Source organism: Corvus kubaryi, unplaced genomic scaffold (genome assembly GCF_017639235.1).
Source record: "Corvus kubaryi isolate FWS band 111438036 unplaced genomic scaffold, C.kubaryi_AGA036_p1.0 66, whole genome shotgun sequence".
Classification (NCBI taxonomy): domain Eukaryota; kingdom Metazoa; phylum Chordata; class Aves; order Passeriformes; family Corvidae; genus Corvus; species Corvus kubaryi.
This window is the reverse complement of record NW_024582054.1, coordinates 917,568-945,192: the sequence shown is the minus strand read 5'-3', so window position 1 is coordinate 945,192 and position 27,625 is coordinate 917,568. Positions and strand designations below refer to the sequence as shown.

Genomic DNA, 27,625 nt, shown 5'->3' with positions numbered 1-27,625 from the left:
TTATTTATTGACACCTTCATTTAAATATGGGATATGTTTTCCAGTATTTCTGCCTCTGAAAAATTGTGGTTGAGTTTGGGCTTTTTTTGTAAGAGTAAGGGCCTTTTTCATTTCAACATTAAATTATGTTTTTATGGCTTTTTTATGGAAAGAATGGAAATAACTTGTTTTCTGTGTATTATGACTCCTGTGAACATTTTGGTTTTTTTCTCTTGCTTTGATGTGTAAATACAATTTTTCTGTGAGCAGGAGCTTGTGATCTCAATGTAGGTGTTTTCTTCATGAGCAACCTTCTAACTGCCTGGTTTTAGAGCCAACTTTAGAAATTTTGTGCATAATTTGTTTTTTCAGAAGGCAGTTCACATCTGAATATTGTGAAATTTATTCTGGGGGCAGCAGTATCAACCTGTCCTGTTCCATTAGACTGTACCAAGGAAGAAGTGGTATCTTCTTCTGTTCATGTTCATCTGCAGTTAAACACTGTTCAGCTTTACTTTCACTTGTGTGAAGTCACTTAACTCTGCCTATAATCTAAACTATGAACAACTGTTCAATCTTTCTATAGATTTAAATGTTTAACTGTGTTACTCTTCTCTCCTTTGAAGTAACACCTAGGTTCTCTGACTAAATATTAGGCTGACTTTCAAGACTTGGGGCTATATTCCAACCAATTGGTGTTCTTTGTCTGAGGAATATAAATCTCTTCCTATGTCGTACTGTCTGTATAGTTTCAAAGCTCATAATTTTGCATATTTCCAAACTCCAGTCCTCTTAGGTTGACTGGTTTGTACTAAGTGTGCTGCTGAACCAAGATGATGACTGTAAAAGGAAATAATGCAGCTATAGGAGTCCATTTTTCATCCTTTTCTTAGTTTCAGATCGTGTTCCTCTGAGTCTTGGGATCAAATCCCCAGAGAAGAGCCCTGAGAGGCTGTGTGTAAAGAACAAGCCCACCTATGGCCTCCTAAAACTGCTGTTCTCCATCTGGAAGGAGGACTTTGGGACGCCTGTGCCTGTGCAGCTGATCTTCAGCAAGAAGAACATTGGTTATCTTGCAGAAGTTAAGCAGCGAGAGGTAAAGCTTATTCCCATGTGTGGAGCAGGCTGGCACTCGTGTAGGAATTCTGCCAGCCCGCAGTGCTCGCTGGTGGCTCATGTGACTGAGGCCAGCGGGCTTTGGTCACTGCTGGCTGGCATTGTTTCTGTGGGGCAGTGAAAGACAGGGATGTGTGCAAATTGCCAGGGGTTCATACCTGCCTGGGGGCTCTCAGGAAGGCACAGTTTTGTTCAGGAGCCAATGGCAAAATGGCTCATGTGGCCTAGGATATTGCAAGGACTGGACACACGTGACTGTCATTGGTTGCATTCTTGTGTCTCTTATCTTGCATTTCTGTATGCATGTTGGTGTTATAAGCACCCCAGCTAAAGCTGAATATCACCCTATTTAGCTGCAGGCTAAACCCAACTTATTTCAGAAGTCAAAGACATAATCCTCATCAGGCAGGCATTAAATTCTTGGCGTGTTTATAAATTGACAATTTTGAGACTTTATGGTAGGACACAATCAATGTATGAACTAAAGAAATTTTGTTCAGTCATTTTGGATGTTGCTCTTGTTCTCATTGTCACATGCAGATAGATTATGTGCTTGCTCCTTTTCTCCACATTCTGATCCAAAAAGAAAAGTGTGAATTATATATGGATAAAGAAACAAGCACACAATCCATTTCTTTTTGAGTTGTTGGTATTTTCTTCTCTCGTGCAGTGGGATTTGTTCCTTTTCTTGCTTCATGGTCTTGTAGAACATGAACTAATGAGAACTAGTGAAATCCAGAGTTGCCTGCTTAGCCTTGAAGAGCTCCCTTGGCCCTCAGTAAGTAATTTTATGTATGTGAACAATAAGTGAAATAAAAAGTAAAGCTACACAAAAGCCAATCCTTGTATTTCTGTTTCATGTAGATAAGGCCCATAACCTTCCCATCTGTGGTTCCTGCTTAATAAAAAGGCAGGACTGGCTTCCAACAAAGCTTGTTACTGTTGCTAGTGTTTGGCTGAAAGCTGTACTTGTGTGACTCCAACATTGCCCATGCAGTGAAAACATTTCCAAGAAAATTGTAAACCAGTTTGGAGACCAGCTGTCTCAGTTACCAGCTCTCAGTTCTAGTTTGAGTGTGCTTGCTGCATTCCAGCTGAGAATGATGTGTTGGGAAGGGTCTTAACTGACCAGTCATGCACTTAAATCCCTGTGCCTCCTACCACCAGTGTTAGAGCAGTGGGAATGTTCTAGAGGAGTCTCACTATTCTGGCCACAGTCAAAATGTAGGAATCCACCCAAATGCCTTGCTAAAATGGACAGTATTCCAAGGCTGGTGAGCACTTACATGTTGGAGCTGTTTAACCATTTAAACTGTGGCAGTGATCTTGTCTGAGAAGGGTGTGGAGATCAGAGGGAAGACTGAGCATGTCTGCAGGCACTCATCAATTCTGTAGTTTGTCTAGGTTTTTGCAGTGGAAAACCATCAGTATGTTTAACCTTGTAAAATACTTACAGAAAAATTAAGTAAGCCTCTTTGTTAGCATTTGTTAATAAGAGTTCTCTGGTTTATATCTGTTTGTTACAGGATTTTGTAAAAGACCTGAAAAGGCTGTCCCGAGTATTTGTATCGCAACGTCAGATAGAGCCCAGGACTAACCCTTGTGAGCTGACCAGACAATCTCTAGGTACTGTGACCACACAAAGTTAACAGAGGTGGACTCTGTGAACACAAATTACTAATGAAGATGCAAATGGAGTTTTCAGTGTTTCTGAAAGGACTTGGAGCTCTTTGCTGGGAGCATACTGAAGATAAGAGGTCACTTTGTGCAAAACCTGCACTGGCCCTTCTGTCCTGGACATTTTGCCGTGGTGACTCTGCTGAAGGATTTACATCAGCAAATGGATCTCCAAGCCAAAAGTCTTTTAAGCACCTTGATTGTGTCTCAGAGCAGCTGTGAGACTCAGAGACACTTTTTGTTATTAGTGCAGCAACAGGCTGTGACCAAACCCAGGAATCAACTCAAGTTACTTTGTGATCAGAGAGATGGTTTCTTGGTGGCTATCTCTTAACTCAGTATGACTTCTCATGTTGTCTTTTAACAAAGCCTCTACAGTCAGGGGAAGGAAGAGGTGAACCTATGTGACACGGAGATGTGCCTATATTTATTTTTCATTGTAAGCTCAGTGTTGAAGGTTTGATTTTAATTTTTTTAAGACTAATTTTAAAAGTTAAACCATATTAAATAAATCTACTAGACCATTGATAGCATTATTCTGAAAGGATGTAGATGCTAAAGTTTTCCATCTCTTGTTGGAAACAGAATTTGTAATTTCCCAGGGCTTTTAATAGAAATAAGGGATAAAATATCTGTTTATATTTTTTACTGAAGACAGTATTTTTAAGACACTTTTATAGTTGTGAACATAAATGGCATCTGGATGCTATTCACTGGCTTTTTATATTTTTTCTTGCCTTGAGTTTGGGTTTTATCAGTTAGGAAGTGCTGCAGCAAGAAAACTACAGCCTGGAAGAGCAGACAAAGTAGTGAAGAAGCACTATGATGTTCCCCAGAGAGTGGGTTTTGAAAGGGACCCGTTTCTTGGAGGACAGTGGGTATTTTCTGCCCTTACAGACAGATTGTCACCAAGAGAACCTCCTGTTCACCCCCTTCTCCCCAAGTATTTCCTTGAACTGGGGTTTGGGGCAGGGAGTGCTGGTGAGTAGCAGAGTATGTTTAGGTGCTCATCAGCTGTCTCATGGGATTCCCTCCCCCTGCCCCATAGCAGTGAGGACATGATTTCCTTTTGTCTAGGAGTGTCCTAATAGTGTAGGTTTTCCAGAAAGCAAGTTCTGATTTAAGAACAGCCTCTGGACAAGGTGAAGCCCAGGGCTGTTTAGCTTGCTAATTAACTAACCTCTTCCCTGTATGAGGTGAGAAAAGGTAACATCTTGGAGTCAGTGATTTGAGAAAAACTACAGATAGGGCTCATTAGGTAGAACTGTGGCTTCTGTTAAAATATGTGATACAGAAAGAGAAATCATAGAGGCACATCTGGGTCTGAACTGTACTGTGATTTTTCTTGGCTTGTTTACTTGTATTGAAAGATTTGGCAGGTTCCACCTGCATTCCTCTTTTTAGGGGTTTTCTGATGTGAATGAGAGAGTCCCCAACAGTAGGCATGCTGCAATACAAATACAAATGGAACAATTCAATACAAATTGAACAGCAAGTACACCATATCATGCCATACCTGCTCCCTGAGGCTATTACGTGATGTTTTGCTGCAGATCTCATTTGAAATTGTTGTCATAATAAACATTATTAAATGTCTTGTCTTATGTTCAAGCTGTCAATATAGAACCTCTTGGTACTAGGCTGAAGAACAAAACGGGTACCTTGCCACAAAGCATGGAGCAGAGAAAGTGCAGTACAGACCTCCTGTCTGGCATGCTAGGCTTCTACTGAAATAGAACTCTACTTTGTTATGTAAGGGAGGGCAGGGTGGTGGAAGGGGGAAGAAGCTGGAATCCATGCTAGTGAAAAAAAGTGTTCTTGGTTCTGGCACGGGTTTTATTTGGATATCATAAAACTTTTTGCATAGATATCATGGCCACAGCCATTTTCATGAACTCAGCATACCAGAATTCTCCTTCTCTGTTTGGAAGTTTTTATTTAAAAGGTGACCAAGCCCCAGGAGCAGTTTCCAGCAACCAGAGAACACAGCTATGCCCTACGGGGCAGGAGACAGTGCTGTAGCGGGACCCAGCAGGTAAGAAACAGCTCTGTTTCTGTGTTCTTACGACACAATGCAGTGGCGCTGGTTCTTGGGCATCCCACGGCCCCCAGGCATGTTTGCTCTGTAAAGCCAGACCCCCCACTCTGTATCCAAGGCTTGGGAGCAGTTGTGGAGCACAGGTTTTCTGCCTGTGGCCGTGGGACCGTGTGTGAGAACACAACCCTGCGGCCCCCTGGGCTGGCGGCCTCCTCAGCACCTCAGGCCCTCTGTCCTGGGCACTGCTGCTGGTGCCAGAGGTGCTGCAGGCAGGAGGGCAGGAGCTCACTGAAAGCCAGGGCTTGAGGGTGTGGCCTTTCTTCTGCCAGTCTTTCCTACTGCAAACTCACAGCTCTCAAAAGAAAATCAGGAAATACGGTGTTATTTAACTTCCTTCTGAATGTGCAGGTCTAGGGAGTGGTATAACAGGACTCGGGAAGAAGCTCCAGCCACTGTCTTTTTTTTTTTAAATAACCAAGTAAAACCCCCTTTGCTTGGACAAAGCACTGTCACAGAACCCAAATTTAAGCAGTGACTGGCTTCTTGATTCTTGTACCAAAAGTTCATATTTCATGCCCATTCCTCAGCAGGTAAGTGGGAGACCTACATCTGTCATCACAAACTTGCCTTTGTGGTGTTTTTCTATCCAGCATAGTTCCATAGATGGGTATTTTAGCTGGAGCAAAATAACGTGGGGCACATTTTCTTGTGTAGAAAATACCATTTATTGTGGATATGAAAATAGCAACCTTGATTTAGGAGCAGAGATGCAACCCTGGGTAGTACAATACAATTGGTTTGACCATCTGCTGCTCAGCACTAACTTACAGGAGGTCGGTTTTTGCCTGTTGTAGATTACCAAATTTGATATCTGCTGGGCTTTTGTTTCTTCTTTCCAAACAAACAAATGCCATACATTAGCAAGTACCATAAAATGTTGTATTTGCAAAAGAAAACATTCATATAAATAGGCTTTTTAGTATCAATTGAAGATTGTATTAAAAAAAAGTTACATTAATTCAATACTGATAAAAATAAAACTTAGCTTTTATAGCATATAAAAACGCTCCAAACCAAGCATATATAAATAACTTAATTTGTAAACGTAGAAAAAAAATATTAAGTATATATAAAAATAAACATCTGATGCACTGTACAATAAGACACTATCCTTCATAGGCACTGTCATTGTTGATCAACAGGCATCCCCCAAGATGTTTTTCCTACAAAAACTGCTTTATCACTAGTGCCGTGTCCAAAATAAAAGGGAAAAAAAGCAAAGCACTGAGCAACTCTTTAGTGGGTTGTATGAAGACCTCTCCTACCTCCTCTGGAGAGCTATGGAAGCAGCCTGGGGACAGAGTCAATATCTCATGCTGCTGGTTTGCTCATTTTTCCTGGGCCTTTAATGTACTGCCTTGTTTGCTCTTCCTTCTGGGTTTCCACCAAAGGGGGGACTTTGACAGGTTACAAATCTGGAACGCTCTCATTTCGCTCAGTTGCAGAAAACTTTGTGACAGGTTATCCATTCTTCCTTGAGGGGCTGTGTAAAATGTGTGATGGTCAAACTGAACCATGCTGTGACTCAGGCTTTTAACAAAGCTTTTGAGCCTCTCCAAATAAAGAACAGTAATATATTGGTGTTAAGATCGTAACCATGGTGATCCAAAGATTAAACAAAGCAAATTTGTAAGTTAAAGGTTTTGTTATCCTACCTGATCTAGCTGGAGGAAGAAGCCTTGGGTTGGTATGTATCAAAACTGCTATCTTCTTAAGTATCAATTTAAAATAGCTATTGTCTTTTCATTTAAAACTCACTATATTAGTAACAGGAAGTAACACAGAAGCTGAGAGCCAAAATGACACCTGTGCAAAGACAGAGTAAAAGTAGATATTGGCTCTTGAACTCAAAGGTGGGAAGTGCAGCTAACCTCACCATATGCTGGGGAAACGCACCTTGTACTGACAGTAACTGTGTTAAAGTAGCAGGCACTGACTGCAGTAGGGTGGATGCTTGAGTACACATTTCTCACTTGACAAATTCAAAGTGCAAGAGCTTCTCGAACAATGGGGGCTTTTTTGAGCTAATGAAAGCATAACATAGCAATTTTTATTGCTTAGATACATCCAAAGTGATTCTGTACTGTTGTGCTGACAAATTAAATGAAGTTATTTGGATATTTGAGGTGGTTGTGGTTTTGTTTCGATTTAGGAGTATGTGAACCAGCTAGGGATTGTGTTGAACAAACATAAAGCCTGACAGCAGGATTGTGGGACTAAGCTCCACAGAAGTCCTATGAGGTAATTGAATGGGAAGAGTCTGTACTTGCTGTAGTGAGACAGCTGAAGAACAAAGAAATGTGGTAAGACTACGACCAGGCTATATTTTCAGCTCTTAATGCATTTAGGTGAAAGCGTAGAAGGGCTGATAGAAATAGCCATTGTAGAAAAATGTTGGCGCTACTCTTACTTGCAGGATTTAAATTCTAGAAACAAGCTGATTACTGAGTACTAGCCTATCCATGACAGTGTCACTGTGTAGAACTGTTTGGTTTCTTTATTTCAAAGCACCTGATTCTGCAGTATAGTAAAACTGTGTCCTGAGGTATGGTGGTGTCCACTGATGCTGCATAGTGTAGTGGCAATCTGAAACACACTGGCTGCAAGCAGTCAGCCAAATACATGAAAAAATCTATCCAGGGTGTAGGGTGACTAGTGAATATTGCACTGCTTTAACTTCCCTCTTCAAGGGGAAGGAAGGATAGGCAGCCAGCTAAGATAAATCATTTATCTACACAGTCAGGAATTCTGCATTTGATACTTACCTCATCATTAGAAAATGGCTTTGCAGCTCTGCTCAAGTGCTCAAGCCATACAGATACTGCTTCCAGCCTAAACTTACTTAAAGAAAGAAGCTGATCTCTGAAGCTGCTTGGAAATAGGAGTTAAGTAATACACTCTAAGATTCTGGCTATTGTAAAGCAGTCTCTTCCTCTGCTCTCTACAGAGCAGCACACCTTTCTTCTCTTCCATGGAGGTTTTCCACTGCTGTCTCCAGGAGGATAGATTCCCCACTAAACTTGCTACGTTTCTTCTAAGCAGTGTTGGCTTAAACAATTGATCCTTTTTTCTAACTGTACTTCCATATAGTCCAGCAGTAGCAGCCAGGCTCCTGAAGGGAGGCTTGGTGGTGGCTGCCTTAGGAGGCAGCATTTTCTGTAACCCTTTCCAACACTTGTGTGTCCCTGTGAGCTGTCAGCTGCTCTTCAGTGGCCGGTGGTGTTGCAGCACTAAGCAGCAAGCAGGTGAGCCAGCCGAGCAATCACCAGGGGCTGCCGCTTCGCCATGGAACTCAGGAGCCTGGCGGGGATGGCCGGGGCACCGAGGTCCACCTGCAGGAATTGGAAAAAGGCTGCATGTTGGAGTTTGTACCTGCTTTTAAACAGAATCCTTCTCCAGTCTGGAATAGCTCTGATGTGTAACAAGTATGTGTTAGGCACAAAAGTAGTTTACAGCCAAATGCTGTCATTACTGTGTGGTTTGTGTATTTTCCTTCCCAATACTCCACAGACTTTCAAAGCTTTGCTATTTGATGTTGCTTCTGGCAGGTATGACCCACATTGCTTTTGAGTTTGAGCTTGGATTAAAGTTTACTAGTTTGAGACACACAGTGTTACTAAAAATGTGTATGCATACGCTAAAGGGCAATATAAAATACATATAAAAATTTTAAATGCATATATATATACATTTCAGCTATGCATTGTAAACTGCATGTGCTAATTAATGATATTTTAAAAAATGTGTCCTTAAGTTTTAAATAAATTAGTTTAAAGGACTAATGTAATTTATCTCTACATAAGCATTTAAATAAATTTAACCATTAAGGCATTCTCTTCTGGGCATTTTTAAATACTTAGTACCACTGTCTCAAAGAGAGCTTAGTTTTCAAATGAGTCTAAAAAATTTTCATTTTCTTACGCTTAAATGGAATCCTAATCTTGACTTCTCTTTTGTATCTATTAAGTGTGAAGAATTAATGGCTTTGGTTAGAAATATGCACCAAGTATTTTCCGGCATTTTGAAAATAGTATAACCCAAGTTGGACTTCCTGTGGTCACAGCAAGACGAAAATAGAAACAAGACTCTCCATATTGGCTCATCACATGAGAACACAACATATACTAAAATTGCTAATAAACCTTTACAGAAGAGCTTGATCTCCAAGGAAGGAGCTTTGGATGCTGTAAAAACTTGGGAACATGTGCTTAAACACAATCCTAGTAAGATTCTCTGCATTGTTAGAGAAGTGTGAAAGAGCCAACTTTGTAGTGACTTCATAAAGTACATGGAGCATAGCATAAGGATTGTATTTTTTGTTGCTTACCAGTTCTTAAGTGTTCTGCTGTGTAACAGCTTTTTGCATTCACAGTTGGACATACAGAAAAATCTTACCTGTGCCATGTAAATAACTCTAGTGATCTCTCTTCCATTCACTATGTCAGGTTCCAGTATCCAAGCACTTGGTAAAATCTCCCCTCTCACTGCTTCTTTACAAGGGTGAGGCATGGATGCATCATAGACAGACTGAATAGCCAGGACAGACAATTTCTCCTGCACATGACAAGGTGTAAAGATGACAATTTGAAAAATTTTATGCATATAGCAATGTTTTCTTTGTTTGCCATGAGGCGTATTTCTCACATTACTTAATTAAAAGAGCAATAATTTTTCATGTTATCTATTAAATATGGTTTTGTCAAAATCCTGTGTGTTTGCAACCAGAATATACTGTGTAACACTTGTGTTACTGTCTAATGGGTCTTGTTTGGGAATTGTCATTCACACGAGGGTTTTACACATAAGTCACTTGTGTGATACTGGCATGGCTTTCCTTTCTGTTACACTGGTGCTTCTGCAAATATGAAGATTGACTTCTTTCTCTCCTTTATCCTTGAACCAACATATCAGAACAACTCCTCCTCTGTGCTGCAGAGAGAATGTTCGCTTTACCTCTTTAGCTTCTACAGTAATGCAGCAGAAATCCCGGGGTTGCTTTAGGTAACATAGGGAGGTATCAGTCACTAAATATACTGGGAAAAAAAATAAGAAAGGGGAATTAGACTTTGACAACTTCAGCTTGTCACAATTTTTCCCTACCCCTTACATGTAAATACATATTTTATTTTGACATGTTGCCTGAGAGCAGAGCTCTAGTTCATAGGCTGTAATATATAATTTAAAATGCTTTTTTCAAGCCACTTCAGGTTTATCTTTACTTTCAAACCACTGTCTCTAGCTGCACTTCTCGGCAAGATGTGTTTAATATCATCCTTACTTTGGAAAAGTCTTGCAAAGCTGAAGTTTCCATATTAAATAATGAAATTGTTTATTTACACTTGAAGAAATGAAATAAGATGCCTTTAGCTTTCTTCCTGGCTGCCTACATCCTAATGGTGATGGTGACTGTCATCTGCCGTGTGTGAGGATACTCACCCAGGTGAATGTGGCTGGTTACCTTCTTGTGTATTCGAGCTGTGCTGATAGAGCTGTCATACAGATGCCTCTTGCCAGGATCTCTCACCAGTCCCCACACACAGGGAAGAGGTCTTTCTATCACTCCTGCTCCCAGAAATCCATGCCTTGTTGCTGAAGGAAAGACTTTGTAGTACACCTGCACCTCTTTTTCTGTACACTGATACCTGTCGAAGGCAAATGAAAGGTATTTGCCCACAAGAGAGCCAGCTACAGAGAAAGGCCTCCCATTATACAGACCTGCCATAAACTTACGTCCACCCAGCTGCTGCTTGGCACGTGTAGAGGTTCCTCAGGTTGTGAGAGCATGCTGCCATTACCTTAGAAAACAATGACAAATGTCACCAGCTTCACTCAAATATCCCACACTCTCTTCTGCACCCCATGGCTGCAGCCTGGCTCACTTTTACTCATCCTTTAAAATTGTTCAGTGTGCGTGCGTCTGTACCTGACAAATAGGTAACTGTTTGTGATGTAGAACAAAACTTGTCCCACCCATTTTTGCTACGGCTTCTAGAAGGAATAAGTGAAAACTCAGTTTTTACTTACCTCAGTGGTAGCATTAGCCAAGATATGTTTGGATAAATCTTGGTATCCTTTTGTTGAAGAAGAGTTGACGGAAATAGTTAATCCATGAGTAAACCTACAGCTGGTGCCACTTGAAGGAAGAGGTGGCTGAATTCTGCTGGCTTCTGCAGGAAATAAAAAAGCCATAGGGGGAATAAAAAAATTTAAAAGGAACCCCACCACTATTCTTAAATTGTAGGGACTTAAATGCTCCACTGGAGCCCTTAATCCATCTGATCCTAATGAAGGAGTGATAACATCCCTTGCCTAGACATTCTGTGTGTTGGTAATTACACTGCAGTTACATCTTGCAGGACTGAAGTTTTAACAACGGTTATTGCCACATGTAAGAAAATAAAATAAGGAAGAATAGACAGCTTAAGTCTTGAGGCTAAAATTAAGAATTTGCTTGTACAATTCTATACTCATTGCAGCTTTAGGCCCCACATCCTGTGCTTCCTTCCTTCTTTCAAAATATTATCCTCATATTATCTCAAAACGCTGTACTTTGATATTACCACATCAAAAGACCAACTTCAGAGGAAACAAATCACTATTTAATTTTTTAAGAAATTCTAAGCTCTGGCTACTGGCTGGTAGTATTTTTCTGAAGTCATGTAATGGTAGGGACATCCTTGCAATACCTAGATTCAAGTTCAAATTTTGGGATAAAAATCAAAATAAGCAGATGTATGTTTTACTTACCAAATGTAGAATCCTTATGCAATTGCAATGTATAAAGCTGACTATTTCTAACAGTTGAACGACCTCGTGTATCTCTTGAAACCAAAGTATCTCCAGAAGAAACCTGATTTAAGAAAGTGCAGAAGTGGAAGCATGTGTTTGAACCAGGAAAAAGAAAGTGTGTTATATAGGCAGTGGAATATTAGTAGCAAATCTGCCTTACAAGGTTGGAAGCCTCTCTTTATCATGAAGTAACACTTTTGCCTTTCTTCTAGTTATGAAATGAAACTGACTTGGGAAATTTAACAAACCAGGTGTAAAGAACTAGCATGGGTGCATACTTCAAAAATGACTTCAGGAAAGTCCATGTTCACACATGGAAACTCTTAAGTCAATGCAGGTATCATTGAGGGAGGCACTGAGAATATCAAATGTGATCAGATCTATCAAAAGAAAAGGCCTGTTGTTTCTAAAACATTTGACAGATCACTGATAGTAGTAATTATCTGATTTTTTATCTATGAATTACAAAAAACCCCCTGAAAAATAAGTGTCACTGTCCTTTGCAATTACATGGCAAAATGCTCCCTCACCCCATGTCACCCATCTGTGTACTGGTGATGCAAACTTGTCCTGCTTGATAGCTGTGACAGAATACGAATCATCTCAAAAACCCTCTCTGTTCCTACATTATGTCCCTGTGGTCGAAGCATCAGGAAGTATCAGTCTCACCCACCAGTATTTTCTCACCTGCCCCTCCTGGCTGCTGAAGTTACTTGCAGTGTATGTAGCAGTATTACTGCTGTTGTAACCAGATGTTGGGCCAGAGGAGAGGCTGAGGCTGGAGTCTGTGCATAAAGTGCTTGTACTTGCAAGAGTCTTCAGTCTTGCTTCTTCCTGTAATAGGCATCACAGTATTACAAACAAACAAAAAGAAACCCCACACCAGCACTGAAAGTTGAAAGAGAAGTAATCTAAAGAAATCCACTTTCTTTCAAGAAGTGTTGACAAAAATTGCCATACAGAAAGCATTAAATTAACAGACTTGTTTGAAAGCCTAGGACTATATAAACCACAGGGTGAATGACCCTGTAAAACTTGGCTGTTGGGAATTATTAAAGGATCAGGGACATGGATCATTCATAGAATTATGGGATCAATAAAAGAACTGTAGCAAGAGCTTGCAAGCAAAAGGCCTGTGTGAGAAAGACTCTCCATGAGAAAATTCTTGTGTGAGAACCAAGCCTGAGAAACAAAGAGGGAGTTTTGAAACGATGCAGCTGTCCTGATAAGATGTGCTAACCGGGAGAAAAGGGAGGTGAACTTTGAATTCTTTTAATCATAACATAACTGTAGAAGCTTGCCAATGTAAGTCCAATTATGTAGAAGTAGAAATTTGCTTTGGTAAGTTTTAAGCCACTTAAGAGTTAACAAGCTGGTATACTATATAAGTGCCTCTGGATTGCTAATAAACGGAGTCTTGCTCTTATCAACCATATTGGCTGGTCTGCAAGTTTCTCCCCCCGCCGGAGCCGGGCCTCTCTTCTTTTTACAATTCCAACACTTGGCAGTCTGGGAAAATGCAGCTTTTGCTGTTTTCTTCACATATAAGAGCTCAGACTATCAAAATAATGCTAGGATGCTTTTAAGGGGAAGAAGTTTTATAAAAAGATCTCTTTTCAGTCCCATTTTTTGCTCTTTGTCTACTTCTCAAGCCCCTGACTTAACTTGCTGGTCCAATACAGTTGTTGAAGACTGAAGATTTTACTTTACCAATGCAACTACTCAATGCTAGAAGACCAAATAAAAAGCTACATAAAAAGAAAATACTGAGATCTTCAAGATTATTTATACTTTCAATATAATGCCCACCTTCTGTAACTGAGAAAATATTTGTTCCCGTATCCGCCTTTTTTCTTGCTCTGCTCTCTCCCGGAGTTTGTCCCTAGCTCGTGCAATTTCAATTTTAGTTTCTTCTCGTGCCCTCTGATAGTCTCGGAGCAACAGTTCAATGTCAGAAGGGTGCTGAATGCTTCTTCTTTTCGGTTCTTGAACTCTGTAAGAATGGAAAAGTAAGGGAAAACACACATGATTAATTGAAATATCATAAGAAAATCATATTTCAATTTAGAACATGAAAATCTGCCAAAAAAGCAATTAAAACCTACCATATCAGCCTCCAAAAAGCTTCTCTTTGCTCACTAAAGGCTAAGTAGACATTAGCCTTGGAAAATTACTCAGATTGCAAGTCCAGTTTGCTGCTGAGATTACTACAGTGGTTTCTAAATCAGGTCTCCATATGATACAAGGTTATGGCTTTGGCATATCACATACAAGTTTTTTGTGTTGGGAAATTAACTGTCTCCTGACCACAAAGGAAGCAAAAGTCATTTAGAGAATATGGTGGGGAATGAGAAACTGAAATTCTAAATGGTGAAGTGTTGCAGAGTTTTCTGATATTTAAAATGAAACTGAACTCTGTGGCTTTTAAGCTAGTGAAGGAGTGTCCTGGTTCCTGCCAGGACAGGGTTAATTTTGCAGTAGCCAGGAGGGGGCATGGCCAGGACACAGAGGTTATTCTGTACCACCTCACATCATTGCTGGAGGTGGGGGAAAGGGGCTTTTCTAAGGAGAAAGGGTTCCTTCCAGTTGAGATGTGGCAGAGGGAGCCATCCCATGTTGTCTATCGCCAGGGGCTTTCCGTGGGAATATGTTCTTTTCTTATACCTTTTGTTATTAATGCTGGTGCTGTTACTGTTCATTTTCTTATCTCATTGCTGTTTCCAGAAAATTACTCTTATCTCAACCTGTGATCTTTACCTCCAGTTGGAGGGGAGGAGAAGCAGTGCTGATTTTAGCAGGAGTACTAAATTGGAGAATACCATTCCTAAATCACAACAAGGAGTAAGAGGACAGATTGGTCTCTAATCAGTCCAGACTGAATATTTGGCTGTCCCTGTCCATCATACACATATAATAAATTAGGCACTTGTTATGGACTGAAATAAAACTGGACCCAAGATTTTAATGAGTGTTTTCTAAAATCAGGCGTGTGTTTTCCTGAAAGCATTTTCTGTCCCAAAGGTTAACGCATCCACATTGAAAAGAATTCTGCTGCTGAAGTCTCAGATGTCAGTAAGAACCATTAACGTGCACCCATTGTGAACACTTTTAATGAACATCAGGCCTAAGGAGAGGTTTCTAATGCCCTACCTGGTGTTTTCCACCACATCTCTTCTCAGCTGTTGCAGATATTCTCGGCGTCTGCTGGGGAGATCTAGATCCCTCTGACTTGCATCCAGAGTCTGGGACAGACTCAAATGCTTTTGGGGACTCAGACTTCGGCTTCTTTGGTATCTTTGTAGCCTTTTTACTCTTTCCTTCCTCAGAGTTTCAATAGTTCTCATGTGTCTGTTGGGAAAACATGATTAAAGTGACAAAATGCACCCTGCAAAGTTACATTTTCTGATGTTTTAAAGCACTTAAATATTAGGTGGATTTTTAATGTAAATTTTTTCTAGGAATCTAATACCATCTAATACCCCTTTGTCCACATGCTGAGAGATGATGCAGAAATTCTAAAACTCCACTTATTTTCTAACAGCAGGAAATGTACAAGAGGGTTGTGATTAGTGCTGGTAATGGCTGAGAGGCAAATTGAGGATGGAGACTATTGTAGTTGCATCAAAATTTTTTGTTGCAAAAGTTTCCCAAACTGACTTCTACAATCACAAGAATCAAGTATCTTGATTTTTAAAAAGTTTATTTTGTATAGTTATGGGGAGTTAAAAATAATTTTTGTCTATTCATACATTGGCATTTATTCACAGAAGCATGAATGAAACATTTCCATAAATAAGATGTCTCAATTATTTTTACATTGCAATAAAGCAATTAAATGTATTCCCACATCACCAGGTACACATGAAAACTCCTGTAGCTGCTAGAAATTTTAAGAGTGGGGTGCCACTATATTTGAATTACACCAAATTACTTTTCCCTGTTTTCTTGGAGTAACCCCAAAATTTGGTCTTAAATGCCTTGCTTAACAGTTTTTAAAATAAGCCTAATACTGTATCTCTTCACATATGCTTCACTCAGTGTGACTAAGTGATTAAGTGCTCATTACTAAATGCTATTTAAGCTGCATGAAGTGTATTCAAAATACTTAAAACAACACCACATTAAGTAATTTACCTTTCATAAAGTTGCTGCTTCACTGGAATTGCCACTGGCTCATCTGCAGTTCCTCTCTGAAGGACCCTCAACAGGGCATCTGTTTCCCCAATGCCATAATTGAGCTTTGCTTCAGTCAGTTCCACTGTGAGGGGATGCTGATGCAGATCCAGGTGAACGCCAGACATGATCTGGGCACGTTCTCTCTGAAGTCTCTTGATCTCTCTGCTCCTGCTGTCACAAGACTGGTAATTCCCTTCCATTTCTGTTGATCGTGTACTTCTAGGCTTCTTTTCTGCCTGACTTCTTAAATCGGTCACGCTGCCACTCAGGCCAAGTAACAAAGGAAGAGGGCTGCTCTTAACACCACACCAGTTGCTAAATTTATTGTGTATGGGTAAGTCACGGAGACTGTAGCTCCGGGGTCTGTATGGCTTTGCAAAAGTAGTATTCTTGCTGAGAGGAATTTCAGTGTCACATTCACTTCCAGTGACAGAATCTGTACTGTCGTCTCGGAAGGAAGTCTGCGCATCGCTCACATCAGAGAGTGGGGGAGGGCAGCTGTTCTCATTCTTCCAGAAGAAATCATGAAATTGTAGAGAAGATGCTTCTACCAGCGGTTCTGAGGAAGTGCCAGCATTTGTCTTACTTGAACAAGTGGCACTAATTTTTTGATTAAAAAGTAAGTCAGCATTTGGAGATGGGTAGTTATGAATCAAAGCAGTATCAGAATTCCCAGTGTATTTTTCGTGCCCAATTCCACCTGAGGAACTTCTTCCACCCCTTGTAACATACATACAATGAAGCGAACGTGCCACTGAACCCTGGTCTCTGACATCACCCGTTACAACTTCGCTGTGGCCCGACACCTCCAACATACTGCTGGAGTGATACAGCCGTTCTGCACAAATGGTAGTGTGGGTGTCAACCCTGAGTCTACGCTGTTGTTCCAAGTCTTTTGAACCATTCCGTCCTAAAAGTTCTTTGGCTGCTTTCTTATCTGAGAAACTTCCAGATTTCTTTCTTATGCCCTTCTGTTCTCTAGAGGTGCTTGATTCACTGTCTGTTTCTGTCTGTGAAAAATTGTCCACATGATGTTGCATGCTGGGCTGTGGACCTGCCCTCAGCTTTCTCTGGTTGTGAAGGGGACTTGAAGCAGCACTGGAATATCCAAGAGGTGCCTTAGTAGGGCAGACAGACTTGCTGAAAGCAGTCTGGCTGCTGGGACTAGCACTAAGAGTAAGAATAGGGGAAGAGGCCCTATCGACTAGCAGGGTATTTTTGTACCAAAATTTTCTTTCAGCTGGAGTCTCTGTTTCACTGACACTTCTTTTATCCTGACCATAAGACGTTGGAGATTGAGAGGTGCTATTAGTAGGGCTGCTAACTACAGTGCATGAAGAACCATCTTGCCCTGAACTTGGCAAGGATAACGTGAGAGGTGAAACGCTGGTGCTAGCAAAAGCTACATTCTGCTGTGCATTTAATGATGTTTTTTGAAAATGCAACATAGGAGTGGAAGTTTTGGGTAAGAGAGGCAGATGCATAAAGGAGTCTTCCAAAATGCTGTCAAGACTGTCATGGAAGTCAGAATTGCCCAGGCTTTTCATCCCAGTTTGTTCTTGTGTTCTTTCTTCAAGAGAGGGTATTTCCTCTTTCCTTTTGGGAATCTCTCCTACTGTATCTGCACCAGTTTCTTTGCAATCAATATTTACTGCCTGAGCTGCCCTCAATTCCTTTTCCATTTTTGCCTCCATTTGTTTTTCTTCATGTTTGCTTTGACGTTCTTCCAAAATCTCAGTCTGAGTGCCTACATCTGCTGTTGTCTGAGTGCAGCTATCTGATCTAGTAGACTTTAGAGCACCTTCAGTTCCTTTTTGGTTGATTTTGGCACTCTGCTCATTATCTATAATACTCTGTTGGGAAAGGTTTCCCAACAGCTCAGAAGTGTTCTGAAGAAGCTGTGACAGATGCATGGAGAGGTTCTGCATGCTTGTCCAAGAAGAAGGTAGATGAAATAAATCTCTGTTTTTTTCCTCCTTTTTTGCAGAAACATCTGTATAGCTTCTCTGATGTCTTCTCTGCCGTTTATACCTTCCCGTAGTCACTGTCTGTGTTCCTTGCTCACATGTAATCCCTGGTGGTTTTTTGGAAGGTTTTTCAGACTCAGAAGGGTATAACAGTACAATTTCATCAACCTGCACTGAAGAGTTACCAGGTTGTGCAGAAGGACTCTCAAATTCAGCAGTGTTGTTTTCTGAGTTCGTTTCCAACGTTTCACTGGATATGTTGCAGTACTGTTTGGCACTGTCACTCGAGTATGCTGATTGAAAGTCTGGTCTGACACTGTCCCACTCTTGAAGACCTTCAATGCTACTCAAAGTGCTTGACAAAACTTTTGCTGTAGCATACGAACTTAGATGAGAACGAAAAGGAGAATTTTGAGAATTCAATCCATTGTCTACACTGGAACATCTCATAACTTTACGGTTTTCCATGTTCAGAGGAATTTGATTGCAAGAGACATCACTTGCACTTCCAAAAACATACTGTTTCCAGCCAATCTTGCAGGCTCCATCTTGTTGCCATGGGTGAATGTATGGGTTGATATCACTTGATCTAAAATGCATTGCATCTTTATTATCTTGCAAAAATAAATCAGTTTCTGGTTCGTATCCAGCTTCTTCTCCTTTCCCTTCACTACACTGACCTACAGAACTACTCTTTGAATGGACATTTGCTTCTGCACACACAGAACTGTGAGCTATGGGCAGTAAGGGTGATGGAGATTGACTAGTACAGTCTTTTAAAGACTGGCTACTTTGGCTTCTTGCTGCAAAATTTTGTAAATTTTTGGGATCACAGTTTGCAAGCTTCTTAGTTTGTGCCATTTTTTGCTGAAATCTGGGTTTAGATTTAACTTGTAGAAAGTTCTTTGATTCCTGCTTTGAAAATCTTTCAATTCCATAAAGATCATCTTCAGTTGGTGATGGAGGCTCTACACTCATATTCAAATCTTGCAGTGATTTAGATGCAGAATATAACAAAGGATCTGCCTTAGATGAAGCTTCCAAAGTACATTCTGTATCAGAGAAAACAGCAATAGCTGGAGCTGATACTCTGTGACTTTGTAAATAAGGTCTCCGTGCACTTTGTTTACAGCCCTTTGTACTCCGTGTGGTAGAATATGATCTTTTGCTCCTGAATTGCACCAATTTGGATTCTTGAGGAGTTAAATCATGGTTTTCTGGCAAAAACTTTATGGACTTTGTTTCATTATTTTTTACAGAAAAATTGAGTCTTTCTGATTTCAGAGTATTATTCCTCTTTACAATGTTTCTCATTGTTGAACAAGTGTCTGCCTCAGCAGCAGGGCTATCAATGCGTGAACATATATTATTTTTGCAAAGTAAAATCTCTTTTCTGCCATCGGTATTTGTTCTATCTAGTACATGTTTTATCTGTTCACCTGTAGGCACATACTGACAATTATTTTGCAGATCTGCAAGATTTCTTTCAAAACCCAAGACAGTGTGATATGGTTGCCTGGGATCAGTGCTTCTGTATGTGGGGTATGCTGGACTAAATGAATTGCAGGGGTATTCAGGATCCACTTGAACATCTCTTGGATACAGATTTTTCAACACTGTAACTTCGGAGCCTATTAATTCATTTGGAGAATTTGAGGATACATTCGTTTGCTTTTCATCAGGTTCTCTGCTTAATGTTTTTCTCTGCTCTGTCTTTACTGCAAAATGTTCAGCCTCAATATTTGAATGCAGTTCTTCCTTACTTCTGTTAAGTGTATTTCTCATTAGTCCCTCTTTAACAAGAATTGCCTTTTTAGTATCCCAAAAAGGTAATGGTGGTAGTAAAAGAGAATTATCCTTTGATATTTTCTCTATGTGCTTTTTGCAATCTTCTTGTGGTGGAACTTTATCCCAGTGATGCTGATTAATTTCTGTATCACTGTCAGTTTTTTTACTATTACTTCCATATGCAGGTTCCCCATCCACAGCAGAATTCTCATATGCAGTACAATCTATGTCTGATACTGGACAATGCCTGTTTTCTTTTGCAAGAGAAAGTAAAATACTTCCTGAAGCACATACTGGCTCATCAAATACCACAGCTTTATCAGACTGAGTGTCTTGTATTTGCAAAACAGCAAATGGAGACTGTTTCAATATATCTGAATGCAAAGTATCATATGTGCTAGTTTCACCATGGCCTATATCTGCAGTTAAAGGAGATTCTGAAAATGCTGTTACGGGTGGGTAATTGACTCGTGCAAATGACTGGGGAAAATCTCCTTCTTTTACAGAGCACACATGTGCAGAATTGCAGGACACTTTCTCAGTCAAACAACTGTCCTGAAGTGAGTCCTCAAGCTGACTAAATATTAGAGATTTTGAGTCCTTGAGTGAAGATGTATTAAAAGCACTGAAGTTCTTGGAGCTTTGAAATGGTGTATCAGTTGGAGTGTCTTCTGCAGAGTACGATGGAAGAGACTTTGGTTCATTACTGCCAGTCTGTCCTTGGCTCTGGAAAGTGAGCAAACCCGATTCTGGTACAGTCACACTATTAGTGTTACTGCAGTGTTCTGAGAACTCATGAATTTTATCTTCTTTTATGTCACTGCAATTCTGGAAATAACCTTGAACAATTTTCTCCTTTTGCTCTGTTCCCACCACTTTTTCAGGGAGCTTATTGCTCTGAGCATATGTGTCCTCTTCAACTGCAGAATTATTTTCCTTTCCTTCTCCTTTTTGAGAAACACCCGGAAAAGTTACAGATAAACTTAAATCAGTTGATTCACTTTCAAAATATATTGTTTCTTTAGAGAGAACAATGTAATTTTTACCTTTGTCTCCGTTGCTGACAACCAAACTATCTTCAGATGATGCTGGACAATTCAGAAGATCAGGAAAACATTCAGGAGTGCCCAAGTTCCTATTACAATCTAGAAAGTCTTTACTAGAATGCAGATTTTCCCTTGGAGACTTGTTCAGGCCTTCTGAAAGGGCTGGAGCCTTCTCAGAAACAGTGTTGCCTGACTGGTCTACACAGCACTCTTCAGAAGCCTCATGTTCCTGGTTTTCTGTGGGCCCATGCTGATATCCAGCTACACCAGAAAGCTTGGTGTTTTCAGGTTTACTGTTTGCTGTAGGATAGCTTGCGCTTAAAAATGTCTCCTCATCATGCAGGGATGAACCCCCTGAGCGAGGTGCTTTCTGAGTTGTATTAATATTCTGAAATATTTTTTGTGTAGAGCTTTCTAGTAAAGAGCAGGTTTTCCCCAGCCCTGTATCTTCCGTAATTTCTTTCTCTGAAGAAGACAGCAGGTTTGAATTATCCAACACTAGTGAATCAGGCACAGTGGTATCCTTTACCTCTTGAGCTGTATCTTCTATGGAATTAAGACAGTCTTTTAATAATTTGTTGACCATTAAATCCATATTGTGTTCTTCATAAGAATTATTAATATCCTGAATTATATCTTCAGAAGAATCTAATTTTTCCAAGAAAAATGAGCTTCCTTTGGCCCTTTGCTGAAGTACAACAGTTCCAGACTCAAGACCACCTGCACTGTACGGAATGAAAGAGCTGTTCTCATTGACAGGATGTGCAGATATGCCATAATCAGGTCCATTTTTAAATACAAAGGATTCTTCCTCCTGCCTCTCCTGCGTGGTCCTGGTTTGCAGAAGAGCTACACTCTTACTTTGTGTTTTATCTGGAAGATGTTTGTCTTCTCTCATTTTGTTGGCTGTAACAGATGTACCAACACTGATCTCACTCTCCATTAATGTTTCATAGTAAGGCAGAACAGCTCCAGTTCCAAGACTGCTGTTAGCAGATTTTGTACATCCTTCCAGTGTAGTGAGAGCATCTTGAACAAGATGGGAATCATCACTTCCTCCAAGATATGAAGGGTGATTTACAGTCTGGCATGGGGAGTCTTGAAGTTCTTGTTTTTTTTCTGTACACTTCAGTGTTGCTGGTGGATTTTGTTGCTTGCTGATGTCCTCATTATTTCTACAAAAGCTGGTAGAGACCCATTGGCTTTCTCTTAATATTTCATTTAATCTGCTGTCATCATGTGTCATTTGGTAGCTGCCTTTGTTTTCAGGGAATAGGTCATCCAGGTTTTGTAAAAAGATCAGTTCTACCTCCTCTGTGTTTTCTATGAATACCTGCTTTTGTTTGTCTGCTTTGGCCATTTCTACTAGCTTCATTAATTGCACTTTCTCTTCCTCAGCTCTGGAGCCTACTAGATCCAATTCACAAATATCAGGTCTTTTTCTAACAATACCTACATTCAAGTTTTCTGAAGTGCCATGCTCAGGAGATGGCACAGAGCAACTCATATACATATGTCTGTCGAGACTTATAAATTTTTGTTCAGTTCTGTATTGGTCAATACCAGCCCTGTCATCAACTGAATATTCACATGCATCAACTATATTTCCTATCTCTGTAGCAGAGTCCACTGAATTACCACCTTTACTCATTTCAGTAGGGTCATGGTATCTTGAATCATCTTCTAACAGTATATTCTGTTCGAGTTCTGAAGCCATCAGGTATCTTTCAGGGATCTTAAATTGATTTAAAATTTCTTCTTTGTCATCTCTGTCACAATACATTTGATGCAGAGCTGGAGACTGTTCATTAAAAAAACCATTTTCATCTGTGCATATGTCTTCTTGCCTCATAATAACCAGCTCCTCAGTGTTAGTCATGGTAATTTGTTCTTCACTCCCAGTCACTTCACATTTATTAGCCTTGTCTTCCTGGGGCAAACTGTTTGGTACACAATGCTCAATTGAATCGTTAGAATTTATTTGTCCTTCATTTTCAAATTTTGCTGAAATATTTCCTTGCCTCCTTGGGATTAGTACTGTTTCAGCTACATTCTCTGTTGTTCTGTTCATCTGTAAAAGCCCCTTGCAAGTATCAAGAAAGCCCAAAGTATTCTGAATAATATCTGTTGTGGGGGAACACACAGCTGAAGGAGTGGTTTTGGGAGCAACAGAAAGCTCTGGTGAACAAATACCTATTTCTATTTTCTCACTTTTTTCTTTTTGGCAAAAGCTGTTTTTTTCAAGTTGGCTGCCAGACTGCACAAGTGCTTTTGATTCCTGAGTATGTTCTGCCCTTGTGCCAGCTTCCTGCAGTTCATCTTTGTCCATCTCTTCACGTGTCAGGCACAGATTTGTATTAAACTCACTGTGAACTTCACAAGCTGCAATATCAGTATGTTTCTTTGGATTCTGAGATAGACCAATGTCTTTAAAATCCCTTCCACTCCTGTCTTCAGTTACACTTTGGACTTGGGCTACTGTACTGTCAGGTAAACTTTCAGGGTGTCTGGATTTAATTTCCAATGCACTTTTTTCTAAGTTGCTTGCATTATTGATTGATTTTATTATTTCTTCATCCCTGGCTGTTCCTGCATTCTGATAAGGAGCCATGGCTTCTTCTGTATCTATGTTTCTGAAAATTTTCGATTCTTTATTTATATATGAACTCCCCTCTTGAGAAATGGCAGCTGATGCATTTGTGTTGCATTCAAATACCCTTCCCAGCTCTGAATTTGCATCATGTTCAACATGAAAGATATCCTCTGGGCAATCGCTTTCAAAAAATGTCTCTTTTCTAGATTCAAGTAAGGATTTGTTCTGGGTTTCTATTTCCAAGAGAACAGAGGCATCAAATTCTGCAGAAATGTCAGTTGTCTTGTGTGTAGTGTTTTCCTGCCCTGTTGATTTTGAAGAGCATCTTGTGCAAAGGCAGCCAGAACATACATCAGAACAACTTTCTGTGACACTGACTTCCACAGTAAGATTAGATGAAGCATCGCAATCTCCTTTCACTATTGTGACATGCTCCAGTAGTTTCTCATAATTTTCGGTCTCACATGCACTTTGAAAAAGATTAGCTTTTGTTGAAACTTTGTAAAATGTGCTTGAATTAGATTCTGGGAGAAAATAATTTGTATTCTCACCAATAGCAGCAGGAAAGGATTCGGTGTTTTTCCCATTTGCATTCAGTAGGAAGCAACTTACTTCATTTACCATTAGGTTTTCATATTTGGATGACAATTCTTTCTGAACTACAGACTGAGAATTCAAGACATTGTGTTCTTTACTTTCATTGCTTTCTTCTCTTATATTATCAGTGCATAATGTGGAATTTTCTGAAATTTGCTGGGATAAGCAACTTACCTGATTGTCTGCTAGAGCACATTCAGGGGAATAATCCTTTGAACCAGGTTTGTGTTTGAATTCATAATGATTTAGTGAAGGCAAGTCTTCATCCTTTGATACATATTCTTCATGATCTCTGAATGAAGGCACCTCTGGCACAATGTCTGCCAAGCTATCTGTGCTTATTTCCATACAGATTCTCTCTTTTTGAGACATCTCCATTGGTGCTGCAGACTGGTCATAGCTTGCCCTGGCAGCAGCTAAAGGGCGACATACATATGTTGTCTTCGGTGAGGAAAAATCTGTCTCTGCTGTTACTTCTTCTGCAGGAATTTGTTCATGATCTGTTTCTTGCATTGTTTCCAGATTACTCTCCCCAGACCTCAGGAGTTCTTCTGTATGAGCTGATTCTGCTCCTTGTCCAGCCAATGCCTGAAGATTGTAACTGCTCACTAGAGAGCAGTTCTTGTTTGTTAAGTCACTGAGAAAGAAACCTTCATCACAACATGTTGGTATTTTTCGTACTGGGAAAAGCTGCCCACAGTTTCCAAACTGGATGTGTTTTACTGCAGATGTCTGTGTTGAGGTCATATTATGAGCAAGTCCCATAGAACACTCAGCAGCAGGTGCACTGACAGATGCACTTCCACTGCCTGAATCTGTCACACTTGATTTTGTCATCAAGTTATTATAGTCATTGTCAAGCTCATCTTTTGAAAAAGTTTGGAAGAAGTCATCTTCTAAATCTCCATCTACACAGCCATTCCTCTGCTCCACAATTTGCACAGGCAACACAGAGATGAAAGATGTTCTTATCAGAGTGTGATCTTTTGGCAGCTCGGGATGTGTTGCGGGGAGAGAGTTCTCCTCTTTCTTAGATACCAGGGACAAGCAGTCTGCAGTGGAGGTGCTTTCCGAAGAGCTGAATGTTTGTGCACATTCAGTAGCAGACCTGTAAGTAGATAATTCATCCAGTTGTTCTTGTTCAGGGTGGTGTGACTTTGAATGTTCATAATAATCATGCTCTGCTGAAGTGGGAACAAAAGAGGAACTTGGTCCTACTGAGCTAACAAATGAGGACATTACATTCTGAGATTCCAAGGAAGAATTTTCATTAGAGTTTGTCCATCCCTTAAAAATCTTATTTAATGATCTGCTTTCAGAAGCCCCTCTTTCAGTTGTTGTTTCAGGTAAAGGTACTTCCAGTGTGTCAGAGGAGAAAACTGAGTTTATTTCGTTTACATGTTGTGGACTGTGAGTAATACTGTGAATCTGCTTAGAGCCAGAAACAAAAGAAACCTCAGCAGCTGACTGCTTTAGATCATCTTTCTTCAGCCAAATTCCTGGTTTGCTCAAAGAGCACAGATGAGCATCTTGAAATTCCAAATTTTCATAGGAAGAAGATGCTGTCATTCTTGGGCTGCTGATGTCAACCTTTGAGTCACAGGAAGACCAGGCGTTATTAGTAAGCAAAGGATTTCCACCTGTATAATACAGTCTTCTTTCAAGAGACCTTTCTTGTTCTACAAAGGAGACTTTTGTTGTCTTCAGCAACTGCTTGTGAGCATTACTGGAAGCAGTCTGTGGCTTGGTGTTCAAATAAAAGGAACTGCTCAACTTCAGATCATAATTTGTCTCTTCTGTATCTCTGTCACAGGTCTTGGATTCATGGTCTTCCTCAATCCGTATAGCTGGTAATTTAGGAGTTTGTAACTTCCAGAAAATCTCTGCTGGCACTTCATCAGATGAATCAGATTTGGATTCTTCTACCAGATCTTCTGCTGGCATCTCTTCTCCATCAGCTAAGCTATCCAGAGAAAAGCTTCTTTCAGCCTTTCCCAGTCTCCTACGAGATGCATATGATGTCACCAAAGATGAAATATGGTTCTCGGTTCTGCTTTTGTAAAGCTTAGCTGGCTCATGATGGGTGTTTAACTTGTGAAATTGGCTTGTATTTTGCCTTTTGGCTTTATTTTCCTTTTCTACCAGAGAGTCTTGTGACATTTGACTGTCATCACTCTCAGAATCTTCTGGGTTGGCAAGGCATTTATTTCTGTCAAAATCTTCTTGTTTCAGTTTCTCCGGGAAAGCTTTTGCATAAGCACAGGAGAGAGAATCTACAGAATAGGAACTGTCGGTATCAGAAATCTCATTTTCATCATCCTCTTGCCAATTCCCCAGCATATCTGTGGCTGTCTTGGACACTCCAGCACTTAGCATCTCAGCACTGTGCCACTTTTTTTCAACATAAGAGAGTGGTGTCTGTGAGTTCATCTTAGTAAGGTTACCTACTGATGTTGCTGCCACCAGAAATTCTTTCTGTTCCACTGATGACTTCTCATGACTTGGCAAGGTTGAGTTTGCTTCTCTCCTCCAGTTCTTGACTGTTTGGTTTAGATGCACTGATGGTGGGTTTCCATACACTGTTTTCTTCGTTTGGTTAGGAAAGTTTTCTGGAGAAGACCTGTGGCCTTTTCCACTGATATCCATTCTGATCTTTTTATTGGATACCTGAGCTCTATTTTGTGCTACATTGCTACCCACAGGCTGACTTAAATCTCCTAGCACCTTTGATTTTGTCATTCTTCTCCCTGTAATAAAGGTTTTGGGCTCATCTTTCTCCTTAAAAAGATCAGGAGAGGAGCCTTTAGAGGTCTGGTTTTGAGATCCAGCTTGCCCTGGGCTGTCATCCCACTTTTCAATTTTTTTATAATTTTTATTGATATAAGCCATGATAGCTGAATCATTAGAGTCTTTCTCTGCTCCTTTTTTATTTTCAATTGAAGATGGGTTTTGTTTTTCAGTTAGCTGCCTCTGGACTGAAAAGGAGATCCCCTTTTCATCATTAAGGTCATCACTCCCAGAAATGTCTTTACCACTTCTGAAAAGGTATTCTACAGGTGACAACCTCCCTGTTGTACTGCCTTTACAGTATTGATCAATATTTGGCGAGGTAGATAACTTTGAGACAGACTCCCTCTTCAAAAAAGAGCTGTGGAAATAAAGAAGAAATAAAGTCCAATCCTTGCTTGAATAATGCACTTAACATTTCCACCACAGTAATGCCTTGCCATTAAGAATAACAATTTATGAAGCAACAATCTTAATGCCTTTCAAAATCCAATTCTAGCAGGGCATAAAAAAAATAAAATTCTGTCATTAACTATACAATCCCCTTGCTATCTGGAAAGATGCTCTGCACACAAAGAAATAGCTCAGTGCTATGAGGTATAGCTTCATATTGAATCTCTGTAGGCTCAAGTAGCTGCAAATGTTAATTAAAAATAAAAGATAGTTCTAAGTCACAGAAATCCACTTAGCAGAGTTTAGCTATTTCCTGCTGTGGAAATAGCTAAGGACCATGCTGTGACAGACACTGTAGCACCCCAACTTTTAGCATTGCATAGAGATGTTTATTTAACTTGAGAAAGGCTGACCAGTGTAAAAGTCCAATCCATAATCACACCAAAGATACCAACATTCTGAAGAAGAGTTTGAGGATAATCAAGATAAAATTATGCAGAAATTAGTATTTACCAACAGTCTGAACAAAGCAACAACAAAAGTTAAGCCACTTCTAGAAAGCCTTCTCGAATAGGTAAAAAGTGCAGACAGGATTGAGAGAGAAACGTAAAAAAGTGAG

General features: G+C 40.1%; 2 protein-coding genes across 3 annotated transcripts in view; one reads left to right on the top strand and one right to left on the bottom strand.

Annotated features, from left to right (window-relative positions):
* The window catches only part of CDAN1 (codanin 1), a 32,722-nt gene extending 28,354 nt beyond the window's left edge, over positions 1-4,368 (top strand). Inside the window, exons 26-28 of the mRNA XM_042048116.1 lie at positions 873-1,075; positions 1,766-1,873; positions 2,622-4,368. Of these exons, the coding sequence (XP_041904050.1) occupies positions 873-1,075; positions 1,766-1,873; positions 2,622-2,744 (434 nt within the window). The 3' untranslated portion in view covers positions 2,745-4,368. The remainder of the gene's footprint in view (positions 1-872; positions 1,076-1,765; positions 1,874-2,621) is intronic.
* A 1,143-nt stretch (positions 4,369-5,511) lies between these two features.
* The window catches only part of STARD9 (StAR related lipid transfer domain containing 9), a 101,788-nt gene continuing 79,674 nt past the window's right edge, over positions 5,512-27,625 (bottom strand). For both annotated transcript variants that reach the window (XM_042048110.1, XM_042048111.1), the window contains exons 24-34: positions 15,794-26,974; positions 14,810-15,007; positions 13,469-13,652; positions 12,347-12,493; positions 11,618-11,720; positions 10,895-11,037; positions 10,601-10,665; positions 10,307-10,512; positions 9,824-9,903; positions 9,266-9,424; positions 5,512-8,202 (exon numbers count right to left, since the gene is read on the bottom strand). In XM_042048110.1, coding sequence (XP_041904044.1) covers positions 8,101-8,202; positions 9,266-9,424; positions 9,824-9,903; positions 10,307-10,512; positions 10,601-10,665; positions 10,895-11,037; positions 11,618-11,720; positions 12,347-12,493; positions 13,469-13,652; positions 14,810-15,007; positions 15,794-26,974 — 12,568 coding nt within the window. In that variant the 3' untranslated portion in view covers positions 5,512-8,100. The remainder of the gene's footprint in view (positions 8,203-9,265; positions 9,425-9,823; positions 9,904-10,306; positions 10,513-10,600; positions 10,666-10,894; positions 11,038-11,617; positions 11,721-12,346; positions 12,494-13,468; positions 13,653-14,809; positions 15,008-15,793; positions 26,975-27,625) is intronic.